The sequence below is a fragment of the Oncorhynchus kisutch genome, linkage group LG28 (genome assembly GCF_002021735.2).
Source record: "Oncorhynchus kisutch isolate 150728-3 linkage group LG28, Okis_V2, whole genome shotgun sequence".
NCBI classification, from domain to species: domain Eukaryota; kingdom Metazoa; phylum Chordata; class Actinopteri; order Salmoniformes; family Salmonidae; genus Oncorhynchus; species Oncorhynchus kisutch.
In genome coordinates, this window is record NC_034201.2 from 16076691 (window position 1) to 16095998 (window position 19308).

At 45.4% G+C, this 19308-nt stretch overlaps 1 protein-coding gene across 2 annotated transcripts in view; it reads right to left on the reverse strand.

Annotated features, from left to right (window-relative positions):
- Window positions 1–19308, reverse strand: part of LOC109873225 (nectin-3-like protein) — a 75612-nt gene that overhangs the window by 19341 nt on the left and 36963 nt on the right. For both annotated transcript variants that reach the window (XM_031807925.1, XM_020464840.2), the window contains exons 2-4: window positions 3431–3778; window positions 1708–2007; window positions 58–175 (exon numbers count right to left, since the gene is read on the reverse strand). In XM_031807925.1, coding sequence (XP_031663785.1) covers window positions 58–175; window positions 1708–2007; window positions 3431–3778 — 766 coding nt within the window. The remainder of the gene's footprint in view (window positions 1–57; window positions 176–1707; window positions 2008–3430; window positions 3779–19308) is intronic.

A 19308-nucleotide genomic window follows, 5' to 3' on the forward strand; every position in this document is an offset into this window, starting at 1 on the left:
GTGGGAACACATCTGTGCACATAAAAACACGAGTAGCGAGCACACACGCTCACACACCTGATCCATGTGAAGTGGTGTGCTGGTGGGTTTGCGTTGGCTTTGCAGGTCAGTTGGATGTTCTCACGGCCCACGTACCAGTCACCGTCATAACCTACGACCACGATGTCTGGGGCGTCTGCAGAGACACGGACACAGAGAAGGGCAGAACCTGAAAAAGTGGAAAACTCAACCACCCCCAACGTTTTTTGTGTGGAATTACATGAATCAATCAAATCTGATGAAATTCCAGCATCAAAGACACTTACAGTACCAGTCAAAAGTGGACACACCTACTCATTCAAGGGTTTTTCTCTCTTTTTGACTATTTTCTACATTGTAGAATAAAAGTGAAGACATCGAAACTATGAGATAACACATATGGAATCATCTATTATCCCAAAAAAGTGTTCAACAAATCAAAATATATTTTATATATTTGAGATTCTTCAAAGTAGCCACCCTTTGCCTTGATGACAGCTTTGCACACTCTTGGCATTCCCTCAACCAGCTTCATGAGGATGTCACCTGGAATGCATTTCAATTAACAGGTGTGTCTTGTTAAAAGTTCATTTGTGGAATTTCCTTCCTTCCTTATGCATTTGAGCCAATCAGTTGTGTTGTGACGAGGTAGGGGTGGTATACAGAAGATTATATTTATCAAATAGGGCTAAGTCCATGTTATGGCAAGAACAGCTCAAATAAGCAAAGAGAAACGACAGTCCATCACTACTTTAAAACATGAAGGTCAATCAATATGAAAAACGTCAAGAACTTTGAACGTTTCTTCAAGTGCAGTTGCAAAAACCATCAAGCACTATGATGAAACTGGCTCTCATGAGGCCTGCCATAGGAAAGGACGACCCAGAGTTACCACTGCAGTAGAGGACAAGTTCATCAGTTACCAGCCTCAGATTGCAGCCCAAATAAATGCTTCACGGAGTTAAAGTAACAGACACATCTCAACATCAACTGTTCAGAGGAAACTGCATGAATCAGGCCTTCATGGTCGAATCGCTACAAAGAAACCACTACTAAAGGACACCAATAATAAGAGACTTGCTTGGGCCAAGAAACATGAGCAATGGACATTAGACCAGTGGAAATCTGTGCTTTGGTCTGATAAGTCCAAATTTGAGATTTTTGGTTCCAACCTCTGTGTCTTTGTGAGACACAGACTAGGTGAATGGATGATCTCTGCATGTGTGGTTCCCACCGTGAAGCATGGAGTAGGTGGTGTGATGGTGTGGGGCTGCTTTGCTGTTGACATTGTCAGTGATTTATTTAAAGTTCAAGGCACACTTAACCAGCATGGCTACCACAGCATTCTGCAGCGATACGCCGTCCCATGGTTTGAGCTTAGTGTTTTTCAACAGGGCAATGACCCAAAACACACCTCCAGGCTGTGTAAGGGCTATTTGACCAAGGAGAGTGATGGGAGTGCTGCATCAGATGACCTGGCCTCTACAATCACAGTGTGTTATTTCCTAGTTGAGGTTTTCACTAAAAATAGTCCAAATGAAGAAAAACCCTTGAATGTGTAGGTGTGTCCAAACTTTTGACTAGTACTGTATGTGTGAATGATTCTGAACAGAAAAGGCAGTCTCGTGGGTACTCGTATTGAATCTCACACACACGCACAGATAGAGAGAGAGAGAGAGAGACACTCACACTGCACGTTGAGCTGGTAGGGGATCCTGAAGTCTGTGTGCAAGGCAGGATGACGCACCACACAGGTGAGGGCGTGACCCTGGATGTGGCGGGTGGGCTGCCACAGGTAGCGCACCTGGGTGCTGGTCGTGCCGTTTGCCTCGTCCTGTAGAGACACCTCTGATTGGCCAAAAAGGTCAGTCTCCCAGGAGACTTCGGCGGGGGGGCGGGCCCGCTCAGCAATGCAGGTGGCCACCACTGTTTCATTGCCCTCGTCGATCAGAGCTACCGAGCCAGCCGACACATACACCCTGGGCTCCACTGAGAGAGAGAGAGAAGGGGTGAGGAAATATGGATAGAAGAGTTTGTAGTGTTCAGTCAGTGTTCCAGTATCTTCTAGGGCAGGGGTCTCCAATTACATTCAGCCATGGGCCAATTTTTCCTTGAGCGGTTGGTCGGGGGGCTGGAAAATAGTTAGAAATCATTTTTACACTACAAATTGACCACAAAAATCCCTAACAGATACGGTGAAGTATTTGACAAAACCAGAATAATTTCACACCTGGATTACATTGGGATATGATCACGTTTTAATTTATGTGTGAGAATATTTGCAAACTGATTTCCTAAATTAACATCACCTTGAGATGATTTTCTGGTGATTTTACAGTCTTACATCCAAAAACGAAAATTCTAAATATATATATATATATTCCGATTTTGTTGTTGTTGTCAGGGGCCAAATAAAATCACCAGCGGGCCGAATATGGCCCGTGGGCCACCTATTGGGGAACCCTGCTCTCGGGAAGCAGAGTTCCTGAGTAGGGTCTGGAAGTGGTTCAGTCATTCACCAAGCTCTTGTTTCCTTCTTTCCATCACTCTTTCTTTCAACCGCCGCCCCCCTTTCCATCTCCCTCCTTTCCCCTGTCCTACTACGCAGTAGCAGCTCAGAGACTTCCTGTAACCCTTCAAAAACAGTGTGTGTAAGCCATGGCCTTGCCTGGAATAATACATCTAACTAACCCCGACTAACTCCCCGGGATCCTTTAAAAGAGGGGCATCTCAATTGCCCACCACATTCCTCTAGCTCCAATTATAGCACCCTGTTCCTGTACACCCCTCCCTCGCTCCCATTCCTTCACCCCTCCTCTCACGCAACTGTACCCATACCGTTCTCATTGCAATGCCCCTTTAACCAACCCTTATTCCAACCCCTCGTCCTCACTACCTTCCATCCTTTCTCTCCACACTCTCCCTCTGGCCCAGTGACGTGAGTTGGATCCTCCCCCCCACAATGGCCACATATTTACATGAGGCTCTTCACTAAGATGCAGGATTACGTTTCAGAATATTACAAGCACACCATCAGCCATACAAACACACACTTACAAGAGGTGTGTTGCACAGAGACAGACACTAGCGGTGGGTCATATGGCCAAAAATCCATAGTGATAAATTACCTGAATTGATGAGATAATTATTATTTAAAATGATCTTTTGAACTACTACTACTACTACTGGTTGTAGCCATCAATTGTCCCATTAACAATCACCCATATTAGCAAACGTATTTAATTTCAAACTTCACATTTCTCTAGTATAGGTTACTTATAATATCAGCAAAATGCCTGCGATAAGTGATCGGTATAGTCAGTGTCAATAATTTCCTGTTTATCGTCCCAGCTCTAATTGGCTGGCACACACACACACACGCACACCCCAACACAAGCACACACACTCCTACCGAGCACGCTGACAGTGGTGGAGGCCTGTGTGTTGCCCAGGGGGAAGGTGGCCACCTTGCAGGTGTACACTCCAATATCCTCAAAGCCCACATCCTCCAGTACGATGGTGGCGTCATGGGAGGAGGGGGAGCGGAAGGACAGGCGGCGCACATAGTTTGGGGGGATCGAGATGCCAAACACGGGATTGTACACCGCCACAGTCACCGAGCCTGTGGGGAGCCGGCGCTCCCAGGAACTCTGGGTAAGACTGAGGTTGGCCCCCACCTCCACGCTACAGCCCAACGTCACATTCTTCCCCAATACAGCACTCACCTTCTGGGGAACCAACACCTGACTGCACCCCACACCTGCAGCACAGAGAGGGAGAGAATGAAAGAGAAAATGATTAGTTTCACCATCAACAATCAGTCAATTACATTTTTTTCTGAAGAACTACTGTAAGAATCAAAAGAAAAGAATAACCACATTCCCCTGTGGTTAGTCACGAAGTATAATCAAAAGAGTTGTACTTATCTTGGGCAGTGAAACATAAGCCTGTGTGCAATGTGTATGGCTGTAAATGTAATATGCCCACTGATGACGGCAATAAAGGACTGTGGCAATAGCATATGGACTTCCCCTCGACACACTATACCCTCCATCTGTCTCTCAGTTGGACATCATTTACCTAATAACATCACATTGGTCACATGCACGTGGTTAGCAGACGTTATTGGTCACATACACGTGGTTAGCAGATGTTATTCAAATCAAAGTTAATTTGTCACGTGCGCTGAATACAACAGGTAGACCTTACAGTGAAATGCTTACTTACAGGCTCTAACCAATAGTGCAAAAAAGGTATTAGGTGAACAATAGGTAGGTAAAGAAATAAAACAACAGTAAAAAGACAAGCTATATACAGTAGCGAGGCTATAAAAAGTAGTGAGGCTACATACAGACACCGGTTAGTCAGGTTGATTGAGGTAGTATGTACATGTAGATATGGTTAAAGTGGCTATGCATATATGATGAACAAAGAGGGGTTGGCGGGTGGCGGGTGGGACACAATGTAGATAGCCCGGTTAGCCACTGTGCGGGAGCACTGGTTGGTCAGCCCAATTGAGGTAGTATATACATGAATGTATAGTTAAAGTGACTATGCATATATGATAAACAGAGAGTAGTGGCAGCATAAAAGGAGGGGTTGGGGTGGGGGGGGACACACACAATGCAAATAGTCCGGGTAGCCATTTGATTACCTGTTCAGGAGTCTTATGGCTTAGGGGTAAAAACTGTTGAGAAACCTTTTTGTCCTCGACTTGACACTCCAGTACCGCTTGCCATGCGGTAGTAGAGAGAACAGTCTATGACTGGGGTGGCTGGGGTCTTTGACAATTTTCAGGGCCTTCCTCTGACACCGCCTGGTGTAGAGGTCCTGGATGGCAGGACCTGGGCCGTACGCACTACCCTCTGAAGTGCCTTGCGGTCAGAGGCCGAGCAGTTGCCGTACCAGGTAATTGATGCAACCAGTCAGGCAGGATGCTCTCAATGTTGCAGCTGTATCACCTTTTGAGGATCTCAGGACCCATGCCAAATCTTTTTAGTTTCCTGAGGGGGAATAGGCTCTGTCCTGCAGTCTTCACGACTGTCTTGGTGTGTTTGGACCATTCTATTTTGTTGTTGATGTGGACACCGAGGAACTTGAAGCTCTCAACCTGCTCCACTACAGCCCCGTCGATGAGAATGGGGGTGTGCTCGGTGCTCCATTTCCTGTAGTCTACAATGATCTCCTTAGTCTTGGTTACGTTGAGGGATAGGTTGTTATTCTGGCACCACCCGGCCAGGTCTCTGAATTCCTCCCTATAGGCTGTCTCGTCGTTGATCAGGCCTACCACTGTTGTGTCGTCGGCAAACTTAATGATGGTGTTGGAGTTGTGCCTGGCCATGCAGTCGTGGGTGAACAGGGAGTACAGGAGGGGACTGAGCACGCACCCCTGGGGAACTCCAGTGTTGAGATGCAGCGTGGCAGATGTGTTGCTGCCTACCCTCACCACCTGGGGGTGGACCGTCAGGAAGTCCAGGATCCAGTTGCAGAGGGAGGTGTTTAGTCCCAGGATCCTTAGCTTAGCAATGAGCTTTGAGGGCGCTATGGTGTTGAACACTGAGCTGTAGTCAATGAAGAGCATTCTCACATAAGTGTTCCTTTGTCCAAGTGGGAAAGGGAAGTGCAATAGAGATTGCATCATCTGTGGATCTGTTTGGGCGGTATGCAAATTGGAGTGGAACTTGGGTTTCTGGGATAATGGTGTTGATGTGAGCCATTACCAACCTTTCAAAGCACTTCATGGCTACAGACGTGAGTGCTACGGGTCTGTAGTCATTTGGGCAGGTTGCCTTTGCATTCTTGGGCACAGGGACTATGGTGGTCTGCTTGAAACATGTTGGTATTACAGACTTAATCAGGGACATGTTGAAAATGTCAGTGAAGACACCTGCCAGTTGTATGTTGACCTGTTTAAAAGGTCTTACGTCTGCTACGGAGAGCATGATCACACAGTCGTCTGGAACAGCTGATGCTCTCATGCATACCTCAGTGTTGCTTGCCTCGAAGTGAGCATAGAAGTGATTTAGCTCATCTGGTAGGCTCGTGTCACTGGGCAGCTTGCGGCTGTGCTTCCCTTTGTAGTCTGTAATAGTTTGCAAGCACTGCCACATAAGACGAGTGTCGGAGCCAGTGTAGTATGATTCAATCTTAGCCCTGTATTGACGCTTTGCCTGTTTGATGGTTCATCGCAGGGCATAGCAGGATCTCTTGTAAGCTTCCGGGTTAGAGTCCCGCACCTTGAAAGCGACAGCTCTACCCTTTAGCTCAGTGCGAATGTTGCCTGTAATCCATGGCTTCTGGTTGTGGTATGTATGTACAGTAACTGTGGGGAAGACGTCCTCAATGCACTTATTGATAAAGCCAGTGACTGATGTGGTGTACTCCTCAATGCCATTGGAAGAATCCCGGAACATGTTCCAGTCTGTGATAAAACAGTCCTGTAGTTTAGCATCTGCTTCATCTGACCACTTTTTTTATTGGTGACATACACGCGTTTAGCAGATGTTATAGTGGGTGTAGCGAAGTGCTTGTGTTTCTGGCTCTGACAGAGCAGCAATATCTAACAATTTCACAACATGTACCCAATACACACAAATATAAATCAAGGAATCGGATTAAGAATATATAAATATATGGACGAGCAATGTCAGAGTGGAATAGACTAAGATACAGTAGGATAGAATACAGTATATACATGAGATGAGTAATGCAAAGTATGTAAACATTATTAGTGACTAGTGTTCCATTTATTAAAGTGGCCAGTGATTTCAAGTCTATGTACATTTGAAGTCGGAAGTTTACATACACTTAGGTTGGAGTCATTAAAACTCATTTTTCAACCACTCCACAAATTTCTTGTTAACAAACAATAGTTTTGGCAAGTCTGTTAGGACATCTATTTTGTGCATGACAAGTAATTTTTCCAACAATTGTTTACAGACAGATTATTTCACTGTATCACAATTCCAGTGGGTCAGAAGCTCAAACACTAAATTGACTGTGACTTTCAACAGCTTGGAAATTCCAGAAAATGATGTCATGGCTCTAGAAGCTTCTAGAGTTGTGATACAGTGAAATAATCTGTCAAGTATCCCGAGTCAATTGGAGGTGTACCTGTGGATGTATTTCAAACTCAGTGCCTCTTTGCTTGACATCTTGGGAAAATCAAAAGAAATCAGCCAAGACCTCAGAAAGTCTGGTTCATCATTGGGAGCAATTTCCAAACACGTGAAGGTAGCACGCTCATCTGTACAAACAATAGTACGCAAGTATAAACACCACGGGACCACGCAGCCGTCATACCGCTCAGGAAGGAGACGCATTCTGTCTCCTAGAGATTAACGTACTTTGGTGCGAAAAACACAAATCAATCCAAGAACAACAGCAAAGGACCAAGTGAAGTTGCTGGAGGAAACAGTTACAAAAGGATCTATATTCACAGTAAAACGAGTCCTATATCGACATAACCTGAAAGGCTGCTCAGCAAGGAAGAAGCCACTGCTCCAAAACGGCCATAAAAAAAAAAAAAATCCGGGCTACGGTTTGCAACTGCACATTGGGACAAAGATCATACTTTTTGGAGAAATGTCCTCTGGTCTAATGAAACAAAAATAGAACTATTTGGACATAATGACCATCGTTATGTTTGGAGGAAAAAGGGGGAGGCTTGCAACCCGAAGAACACCATCCCAACCGTGAAGCACGGGGGTGGCAGCATCATGTTGTGGGGGTGCTTTGCTGCAGGAGGGACTGATACACTTCACAAAATAGATGGCATCATGAGGGAGGGAAATTATGTGGATATATTGAGGCAACATCTCAAGACATCAGTCAGGAAGTTAAAGCTTGGTCGCAAATGGGTCTTCCAAATGGACAATGACCCCAAGCATACTTCCAAATTTGTGGCAAAATGGCTTAAGGACAATAAAGTCAAGGTATTGGAGTGGCCATCACAAAGCCCTGACCTCAATCCTATAGAAGATTTGTGGGCAGAACTGAAAAAGCGTGTGCGAGCAAGGAGGCCTACAAACCTAACTCAGTTACAACAGCTCTGTCAGGAGGAATGGTGAAAAAAATTAATAGTGGGAAGCTTGTGAAAGGCTACCCAAAATGTTTGACCCAAGTTAAACAATTTAAAGGCAACGCTACAAAAAAACAATTGAGTGTATGTAAACTTCTGACCCACTGGGAATGTGATGAAAGAAATAAAAGCTGAAATAAATCACTACTATTATTCTGACATTTCACATTCTTAAATAAAGTGGTGATCGTAACTGACCTAAGACAGGGAATTTTTACTGAGTTGTGAAAAACTGAGTTGAAATGTATTTGGCTAAGGTGTATGTAAACTTCCAACTTCAACTGTATATAGCTATTTACAGTTTGATGGCTTTGAGATAGAAGACATTTTTCAGTCTCTCGGTCCCAGCTTTGAAGCACTTGTCTGACCTCGCCTTCTGGAGGATAGCGGTGTGAACAGGCAGTGGCTCAGGTGGTTGTTGTCTTTGATTATATTTTTGGCCTTCCTGTGACATCGGGTAATATGAATGTCCTGGAGTGCAGGTAGTTAATCCCCAGTGATGCGTTGGGCAGACCGCACCACCCTCTGGAGAGCCCTATGGTTGGGGGCAGTGCAGTTGCCGTACCAGGCGGTGATACAGCCCGACAGGACGCTCTCAATTGTGCATTTGTAAAAGTTTGTGGGTTTTATGTGCCTAGCCAAATTTTTTCAGCCTCCTGAGGTTGAATAGGCGCCGTTGAGCCTTCTTCACCACACCGTCTGTATGGGTGGACCATTTCAGTTTGTCAGTGATGTGTACACCGAGGAACTTAAAGCTTTCCACCTTCGCCACTGTGCTCCCTCTGCGGATTCCTGAAGTCCAAGATCATCTCCTTTGATTTGTTGACGTTGAGTGAGAGGTTATTTTCCTGGTTACTCCCAGAGCCCTCACCTCCTCCCCATAGACGGTCTCATCATTGCTGTTAATCAAGCATGCTACTGTTGGGTTGTCTGAAATATTGATGATTGAGTTGGAGGCATGCGTGGCCACGCAGCCATGGGTGAACAGGGAGGACAGGAGGGGCCTAAGCACGCACCCTTGTGGGGCCCCAGTGTTGAGGATCGCCGAAGTGGAGGTGTTGTTTCCTGGGGGAGGCCCGTCAGGAAGTCCAGGACCTAGTTGTACAGGTCAGACCCAGGGCATCGAGCTTAATGATGAGCTTGGACGTTACCATGTTGTTGAATGCTGAGCTAGTGTCAATGAACAGCATTTTTACATAGGTATTCCTCTTGTCCAGATGGGATAGGGCCTAGGGTAACAGGTAAGGTAGATCCTTGAGTCTCTCAAAGCACTTCATGATGACAGAAGTGAGTGCAACAGGGCGATAATTTAGTTCAGTTACCTTTGCCTTCTTGGGTACAGGAAAAATGGTGGCCACCTTGAAGCATGTGGTGACAGCAGATTGGATAAGGAGATATTGAATATGTCTGTAAACACACCAGCCAGTTGATCTGTGCATGCTGAGGATGCGGCTAGGGATGCCGTCTGGGTCAGCAGCCTTAAATGTCTTAGGCACGTCGGCCACGGAGAAGTAAAGCCCACAGTCCTTGGTAGCGTTATCCTCAAAGCAGCCGTAGAAGGTAAATGCTTGTCCAGAAGCAAGACGGTGTCTGCGACATGGCTTGTTTTCCTTTTGTAGTCTGATTGCCTGTAGACCCTGTCACAAACGTCTCATATCTGAGCTGTTGAATTGCGACTCCACTTTGTCTCTATACTGGCATTTTGCCTGTTTGATTTCCTTGGTGAGGGAATAGCTACACTTTGTATTCTGCCATATTCCCAGTCACCTTGACATGGTTAAATGTGGTGGTTCACGCTTTCAGCTTTGCGTGAATGCTGCCATCTATCCACGGTTTCTGGTTAGAATAGATTTTAATAGTCATAGTGGGTACAACATTTCCTATACACTTCCTGATAATCTCAGATTCCGATTGGTCAGACCAGCATTGCATAGTCCTTAGCACAGGTATTTCCTGTTTGAGTTTCTGCCTATAGGAAGGGAGCCGCAAGACGGAGTCGTGGCCAGATTTTTTATCTATGCAAAGTTGAAAATTGTGTTTTACCAGAATGAAAGTAAGCTACTGGAGACACACCTAATCTAGCTATAGGCTATCTGCTGAACGGGGCTTAGATTGTCCAGGTTCACCATCAGCAATAGTTTTCATAGTTTTTGCTTTAAACAATCAGTGTATATGGTCAATTTTAGATATTCAATTATTAATTCTATTAATTTGACCCTGTATACCGCGGAATCACGTTTCAGAGGAAATCCAAAGTTATGCTATATATTCATTGGCTGTCACAGCTAAGTAAATGATAAATATTGATGCATTACTAGCTCAAACACTTAATATGCCAGCTCAGAGAGAGCCAGCTCAGAGAGAGCCAGCTCAGAGAAAGCCAGCTCAGAGAAAGCCAGCTCAGAGAAAGCCAGCTCATGAGCTCCATCAGCAGATGATTTTAATTTAGAATGGGAAATGAATGTGTTCATGCAACCGAATCATTTCCCACTAAATCGTTCCGGTATCGTATCCAGCCCCTGTATATAGATACGCATCGAATCGTCTTGAAAGGGAAAGATGCACATCCCTACTAGCTAGCATATAGCCTAATAAGGGATGCTATTTTATTAGGATCCTCATTAGCTGTTGCGAAAGCAGGAGCTACTCTTCCCGGGGAAAAAAACATGACATAATACAGAACATTAATAAACAAGAACAGAAATACATTGAAAAAGAAAATAAATGTTTAAGGCACACGTAGCCTACATATCAATACACACACTATCTAGGTCAAATAGGGGAGAGGCGTTGTGCCATGAGGTGCCACTTTATCTGTTTTTTAAAAACCTGGTTTGCTGTTCATTTAAAAAACTCAAGTACCGATCGTTACCGCTGGACTCCCTGTTATACTCAAACTATATGTGTGTATATAATATATAGATATGTGTGTGTGTGTGTATATAATATATAGATATGTGTGTGTGTGTATGTATACACTGCTCAAAAAAATAAAGGGAACACTTAAACAACAATGTAACTCCAAGTCAATCACACTTCTGTGAAATCAAACTGTCCACTTAGGAAGCAACACTGATTGACAATAAATTTCACATGCTGTTGTGCAAATGGAATAGACAACAGGTGGAAATTATAGGCAATTAGCAAGACACCCCCAATAAAGGACTGGTTCTGCAGGTGATAACCACAGACCACTTCTCAGTTCCTATGCTTCCTGGCTTATGTTTTGGTCACTTTTGAATGCTGGCGGTGCTTTCACTCTAGTGGTAGCATGAGACGGAGTCTACAACCCACACAAGTGGCTCAGGTAGTGCAGCTCATCCAGGATGGCACATCAATGCGAGCTGTGGCAAGAAGGTTTGCTGTGTCTGTCAGCGTAGTGTCCAGAGCATGGAGGCGCTACCAGGAGACAGGCCAGTACATCAGGAGACGTGGAGGAGGCCGTAGGAGGGCAACAACCCAGCAGCAGGACCGCTAACTCCGCCTTTGTGCAAGGAGGAGCAGGAGGAGCACTGCCAGAGCCCTCCAAAATGACCTCCAGCAGGCCACAAATGTGCATGTGTCTGCTCAAACGGTCAGAAACAGACTCCATGAGGGTGGTATGAGGGCCCAACGTCCACAGGTGGGAGTTGTGCTTACAGCCCAACACCGTGCAGGACGTTTGGCATTTGCCAGAGAACACCAAGATTGGCAAATTCGCCACTGGCGCCATGTGCTCTTCACAGATGAAAGCAGGTTCACACTGAGCACATGTGACAGACGTGACAGTCTGGAGACGCCGTGGAGAACGTTCTGCTGCCTGCAACAACCTCCAGCATGACCGGTTTGGCGGTGAGTCAGTAATGGTGTGGGGTGGCATTTCTTTGGGGGGGCCGCACAGCCCTCCATGTGCTCACCAGAGGTAGCCTGACTGCCATTAGGTACCGAGATGAGATCCTCAGACCCCTTGTGAGACCATATGCTGGTGCGGTTGGCCCTGGGTTCCTCCTAATGTAAGACCTCATGTGGCTGGAGTGTGTCAGCAGTTCCTGCAAGAGGAAGGCATTGATGCTATGGACTGGCCCGCCCATTCCCCAGACCTGAATCCAATTGAGCACATCTGGGACATCATGTCTCGCTCCATCCACCAACGCCATGTGGCACCACAGACTGTCCAGGAGTTGGCGGATGCTTTAGTCCAGGTCTGGGAGGAGATCCCTCAGGAGACCATCCGCCACCTCATCAGGAGCATGCCCAGGAGTTGTAGGGAGGTCATGCTATTTTAGTGTTCCCTTTATTTTTTGAGCAGTATACATACATTACACACACACACACACACACACACACACACACACACACACGTGTTCATAGATGACCTCAACTATACTGAACAAAAATAAACGCAACATCAAAACAAAACAAAATAATTCTTGCCACAGCTCGCAAAATAATTTGTCCATGTTTCAAAAGCTGAAATAAATTATCCCAGAAATTGTCCATACGCACAAAAAGCTAATTTCTCAAATTTGGCACACAAATTTGTCTACATCCCTGTCAGTGAGCATTTCTACTTTGCCAAGATAATCCATCCACCTGACAGGTGTGGAAGATCAAGAAGCTGATTAAACAGCATGATCATTACACGGGTACCTCTTGTGCTGATATCTCAAGTTGAGGGAGTGTGCAATTGGCAGGATGACTGCAGGAATGTCCACCAGAGCTGTTGCCAGAGATCTGAATGTTAATTTCTCTACCATAAGCCATTTAGAGAATTTGGCAGTATGTCCAACTGGCCTCAACTGCAAACCATGTGTAACCACGCCAGCCCAGGACCTCCACATCCAGACTCTTAACCTGCAGGATAGTGGCTGTGAGGATAACCTCACCGATGGCTGCACCCCTGCCAAGTCATGTGAAATCCATAGATTAGGGCCGAATTCATTTATTTACATTGACTGATTTCCTTATATGAACTTGAACTCTTTGTATTAAATTGTTGCATGTTGCGTTTATATTTTTGTTCAGTGTAGATATCTTTATTTCATGTGAAGATGATCATAGTCTTTCAATAAACATTAATCGCGTCTGGAAATAGTGTGTGTGTGTGTGTGTGTGTGTGTGTGTGTGGTCGGGAGAGACTGAGACGGTAAAAAAAATATATATATATATATATTTAGTTGAAAGAGCATTGACGTCAGCTCCCGCTTAGACATTCCAAACAAAACACAAGCTTAGTCAGTGCCATCAAACTAAGCATTCACAGACATCTGTGTTGACCTGATCATGAATCCACAGCAACCGGCATTTGGTTTTCCATCATAATAATACACAGGCCAGTGTTTGCGTGTGTTCCCGAAGATCAGTGCATTCCGGTGCAATAGCTGCCTGCCCTACTTCTGACCTGAATCCAGGAATTAAAAGCATCCCTTTGTGAAAATGCTCGCTCTGTCCCGGTTTCCAATCAGAACTTCCCCCTAAATCCATGTCATCCCCTCCAGTCATTTACATGTCCTGTCCACACACACAGCATTAAGATCAGCAGTGGTCCACAGACACAGAGAGAGAGGCAACAGGAGAATGCAGAGGGAGAGAGGCAACAGGAGAATACAGAGGGAGAGGAAACAGGAGAATACAGAGGGAGAGAGGAAACAGGAGAATACAGAGGGAGAGAGGAAACAGGAGAATACAGAGGGAGAGGAAACAGGAGAATACAGAGGGAGAGAGGAAACAGGAGAATACAGAGGGAGAGAGGAAACAGGAGAATACAGAGGGAGAGGAAACAGGAGAATACAGAGGGAGAGGAAACAGGAGAATACAGAGGGAGAGGAAACAGGAGAATACAGAGGGAGAGGAAACAGGAGAATACAGAGGGAGAGGGGCAACAGGAGAATACAGAGGGAGAGGCAACAGGAGAATACAGAGGGAGAGGCAACAGGAGAATACAGAGGGAGAGAGGAAACAGGAGAATACAGAGGGAGAGAGGAAACAGGAGAATACAGAGGGAGAGGAAACAGGAGAATACAGAGGGAGAGGAAACAGGAGAATACAGAGGGAGAGGCAACAGGAGAATACAGAGGGAGAGGAAACAGGAGAATACAGAGGGAGAGGCAACAGGAGAATACAGAGGGAGAGGCAACAGGAGAATACAGAGGGAGAGGCAACAGGTGAATACAGAGGGAGAGGAAACAAATCTATCACTAAGAGATTCTGGCGAAGAGGAAAAACAAGTGTAAGGAATGAGTCCCAGATAGAATACATGCGAAACATCATAATACCATCATGCTGCAAGCCGCCAGCCCCCTCAACGAAATCACTAATTGCAACAAGCTGCCAGTGGGAAGACGTCATTGTATAGCATTGCTTGGCAACTGACTCTAAACATTCCGCCTGTTTTTGTCGTGCCAACAACAATCCCAGCCCAATCTCCCAACCCCCCCGCCAACGGAAAACAGACAGTTTTTCCTGAGTGTCCCCCTAACAACACCAACCTTTGAACCTGGGGCGACCTGAGCACAGAGATAAGAGAGGGGGAGGAGAGGAAAATCAACAGGAGGATGGCCATTCATTAAAGGACAGGATTTAATCAAAGAACACAACAATTCTCTGAACATCCAAGGCCATGTCATGCCCTGGAGATTAACAGTTGAGTTATGTGCCATTTTATAGGGGTGGGATAAGGATGGGAAACGGTCAGAAACTCTTTGTAATCCCTCCCTGAATTCTCAGATATTTTACTAGCTTGCAGCGCAACGACTAGAGGTCTGAATTTTCCAAATTACTGCCCGGCCCCGCATTGCCCACAGTTGACTTTGCAAGGCTCTTAGGTCAACAAGGAGGAAACACAGTATTGTGTTTACTGTTGGACATCTGTTGACTCTTGCTAGACATGTCAAAGATCCCTGGCAGCTGTGTCACTTCCTGGTGGCTCATTTAGTTTGATCGTTACACACAGTGACTGTATTCTCAGACAGGAAATCCACACTAGAACAATTTACACTGCAACCCAGCAGAGGTCGAGCTTCATCCACAGAGGAGGACCTACAGGACATGGGTTCTGATGAGGGGAACTGTAGAACAGAACCATCCTGTTGTCCAGGAGAGGAGTGGCTGTATCGGTGCTCGCTACTGAAACTGGAACTTTAAGATGGGAGATTTTTATGATGGGAGTCAGGTGGTTTAAATTGCAATAGATTGTTATATATCCTATTAATAACCAGACCACTAGAGATCTGCTCAATCAGAGCTTTCATCTTCTCTGTTGTTATTTTTAGGCTCCCCTCAAAAGCAGAGAGCGTCTTTCACCATGATCTTCAATGTAATCACCTAACCGTCAGGAGAAAGAGGAAAGGCCAACAAATGCTTTCCTCCTCAACGCTCCTGTGATGACATGATCTTCCTTAATAAACGGGTGTGAAAACTACACTTTCAGAGAAACAAATGAAATGTAATTTTTCTACTGTATCAAAATGAATCAGCCATGAAGAGAAGCACACACACATACTAATCACAGAGAAGAAGCACGACTGTAGCCTCTGTCACACGCACACACAGTCCTGGCAGCAAGGACAGATCGTTCCCAGAGGAGACTCAAGTGATCATTCTCCCTCCGTCAGCACTACCTTCACATGCACCACTCACGTGGCAGCAGGTGTGTGTGTGTGTGTGTGTGTGTGTGTGTGTGTGTTACTATACCTCTGTGTGCTAGTGATCGGAAGGAACTATTGTTTGTGTATTTGGGTATACGTGTCATGAACACATTATATTAAATGACATCAACTCATTGGGAGGTGTTCCTCTAGGTCGTGACGCGTGTTAAAGTTACTACAACAATGCCTGGGTGAAATCCGACTCCGTCATCACTGGAGGTCTCAGAGAACTAGAGACAGGCGTCTAATCAGGATTGTACAATATTTGCTCATTTGTATTAAAAAAAAATATTATTCAAGCTCTGTCAAGTCGGTTGTTGATTATTGCTTGACAGCCATTTTCAAGTTTTGCCATTGATTTTCAAGTCGATTTAAGTCAAAACTAAGTAGGCCACTTGGGAACATTCAATGTCATCTTGGTAAGCAACTCCAGTGTATATTTGGCCTTGTGTTTTAGGTTATTGTCCTGCTGAAACGTGAATTTGTCACAGTGTCTGTTAGAAAGCAGACCAGGTTTTCCTCTAGGACTTTGCCTGTACTTAGGTATATTCTGTTAATTTTTATTCTAAAAAACTCCTTAGTCCTTGCCGATGACAAGCATACCCATAACATAATGCAACCACCACCACGCTTGAAAATATGAAGAGTGGCACTCTGTGATGTGTTGGATTTGGCCCAAACATAATGCTTTGTATACAGGACAGTTAATTTCTCTTCCATATTTTTGCAGTTTTACTTTAGTGCCCTAATGCTAAAATGAATATTTTCTTTCTGTACAGACTTCCTTCTTTTCACTCTGTGATTTAGGCTAGTATTGTGAAGTAAGTACAATGTTGATACATCCTCCCATCAAAGCCATTAAAGTCTAACTGTTTTAAAGTCACCATTAGCCTCATGGCGAAATCCCTGAGGGGTTTTCTTCCTCTCTGGCAACGGAGTTAGGAAGGACACCTGTATCTTTGTAGTGACTGGATGTACTGATACACCATCCCAAAGTGTAATTAATAACTTCCCCATGCACAAAGTGATACACAATGTCTGTTTTTTATTTTATATATCTCCCAATAGGTGCCCTTCTTTGTGAGTCAATGAAAAACCTCCCTGGTCTTTATAATTCACTGATTGACCTTACAGATCATTTTGTGTGGGGTACAGAGAGGACGTAGTCATTCATAAATCATGTTAAACACTATCATTGCACACACAAGTGAGTCCATGCAACTTATTATGTAACTTGTTAGACCGTTTTTTAAATAATAAGACATTTCCACAGGGCCATGGAAATTGACGAGGGTTAAGCGCATTTTTACTCCTGAACTTATTTAGGCTTTCCATAACACAGAGGTTGAATACTTATTGACTCCAAGACATTTCAGCATTTCATTTTCAATTCATTTGTAAACATTTCTAAAGACATTATGGGTATTGTGTGTAGGCCAATGACACAACATCCATTTTAAATTCAGGCTGTAACACAAAATGTGGGAAAAGTCAAGGGGTGTGAATACTTTCTGAAGGCACTGAGAGAATACTGTAATATCCAAGTGTATTGATGGACATACTAAGGACAGATCCATTAGTACCAATATAAAATGGCTGTTATTAAGTTTGATAATTTAACTCAACTCCCTCCCTATGGTGGGGAAATTGGGAGAGTGAGCAGGGTGACTCTCTGTGTGGTGGATGATGCACGTGGTGACATGGTTGGAGAGCCACTTCAGCGAGCACAGACAGCAGGTGTTCTAGTCAGAGAGAACAGACTAGGGCTTTAACACGGACTTCATCTGTCAAACACTGAACACACACAGTTACATGAGCGCTGAACACAGGGACAGAAGGTTTAGTCATTACGTGTGTGTGTTTGCTTTTACACACAAGGTCACAGGTTAGATCATTACTTTGTGCACAGTAGCAGCTCTAGAGGCATCAGGTTTCCACCCCCCCCCCCCCCTCCCCCTCTCTGAGCATTGGAATGCACAGGAGACTTGATATAAGTCCTCGCCAAAATAAAAAACATATGCCCCAGCTCCAGAGATCCTGAACTCTCCAGAGGTGGTTAACTCTGTCTGGAGGAGGGGAAGGACTCACCCCCCACAGGCCTCCTGTACCAGACAGGGGAGTACATCTCTGCTGGGTGATGGAGGAACCAGGCCTCCTGTACCAGACAGGGGAGTACATCTCTGCTGGGTGATGGAGGAACCAGGCCTCCTGTACCAGACAGGGGAGTACATCTCTGCTGGGTGATGGAGGAACCAGGCCTCCTGTACCAGACAGGGGAGTACATCTCTGCTGGGTGATGGAGGAACCAGGCCTCCTGTACCAGACAGGGGAGTACATCTCTGCTGGGTGATGGAGGAACCAGGCCTCCTGTACCAGACAGGGGAGTACATCTCTGCTGGGTGGAGGAACCAGGCCTCCTGTACCAGACAGGGGAGTACATCTCTGCTGGGTGATGGAGGAACCAGGCCTCCTGTACCAGACAGGGGAGTACATCTCTGCTGGGTGGAGGAACCAGGCCTCCTGTACCAGACAGGGGAGTACATCTCTGCTGGGTGATGGAGGAACCAGGCCTCCTGTACCAGACAGGGGAGTACATCTCTGCTGGGTGGAGGAACCAGGCCTCCTGTACCAGACAGGGGAGTACATCTCTGCTGGGTGATGGAGGAACCAGGCCTGCTAGGGTAATGCCATGGCCATGATAACGCAGGGCTCATACTGTGGAAGCTAGTGCTTTGCTAATGGTGTCATAATGCCTTACTAATGCTGTAATAATGTTGTGGTAACACTGGCAAAACCATTCCAGAATGTTTATATAAAGGTTGGTCAATACGGGGGGAGAGCGGCTTGGGGGGAGTGACTCATGGAGTTCAATCATCTTAATAAACTACAGACAGAAGAGCGGCCTTCCTTTACAAAGAGTAGGTCTCTCTCAACTCCATCCATCCTTCACATAAGCATACAGCCATGGCATTCACAGACCCTTATTCTGAGATGAATGAAAGAAATGTGGTGAAACCTAAATGGACCGTCACATTGAAGAGCACCACTCTCTCCCATATCATTCAGCGGCGTGACAGCGAAAACAAGGATCCTCAACCAAGGAGGAAAGGTCCATGTGGATAGAGAATCAGAAGGATAGCTACAGACAGGCACCACCAGTGGCTTGGAGCCTATGACTGTGGGTTGACGCACTAGGACAGCCAGGGGAGCAGTCATGGATAGTGTACAGGCCCATGCTAATGAGGTAGGGAACACATCCTGTGTGTGTGAAACGGTGAACAACTCACACAGTCACCTCACTGAGGGAATGCCAGGAACGCACCAAGCCAACACGGCCTGCACGCCTAAAAACATATTCGACAATGGACTCCAAGGACACAAAACTGCCTAGCATATCTGGCCAGCCAGACTGTGGAGGGAAAATCCCCTTCAAAAGACCATTCCCAATTCCCATAAACTCTCTCTGACAGACACAAACACTGAACTTATGTGAACAAATCTGGTGCAAATGAGTCAGATAAGCGACATAGGATTGCTTAGTAATATGAGTTTAAAAAGAGTGAGAAAGCACTGAAACAGGAGAAT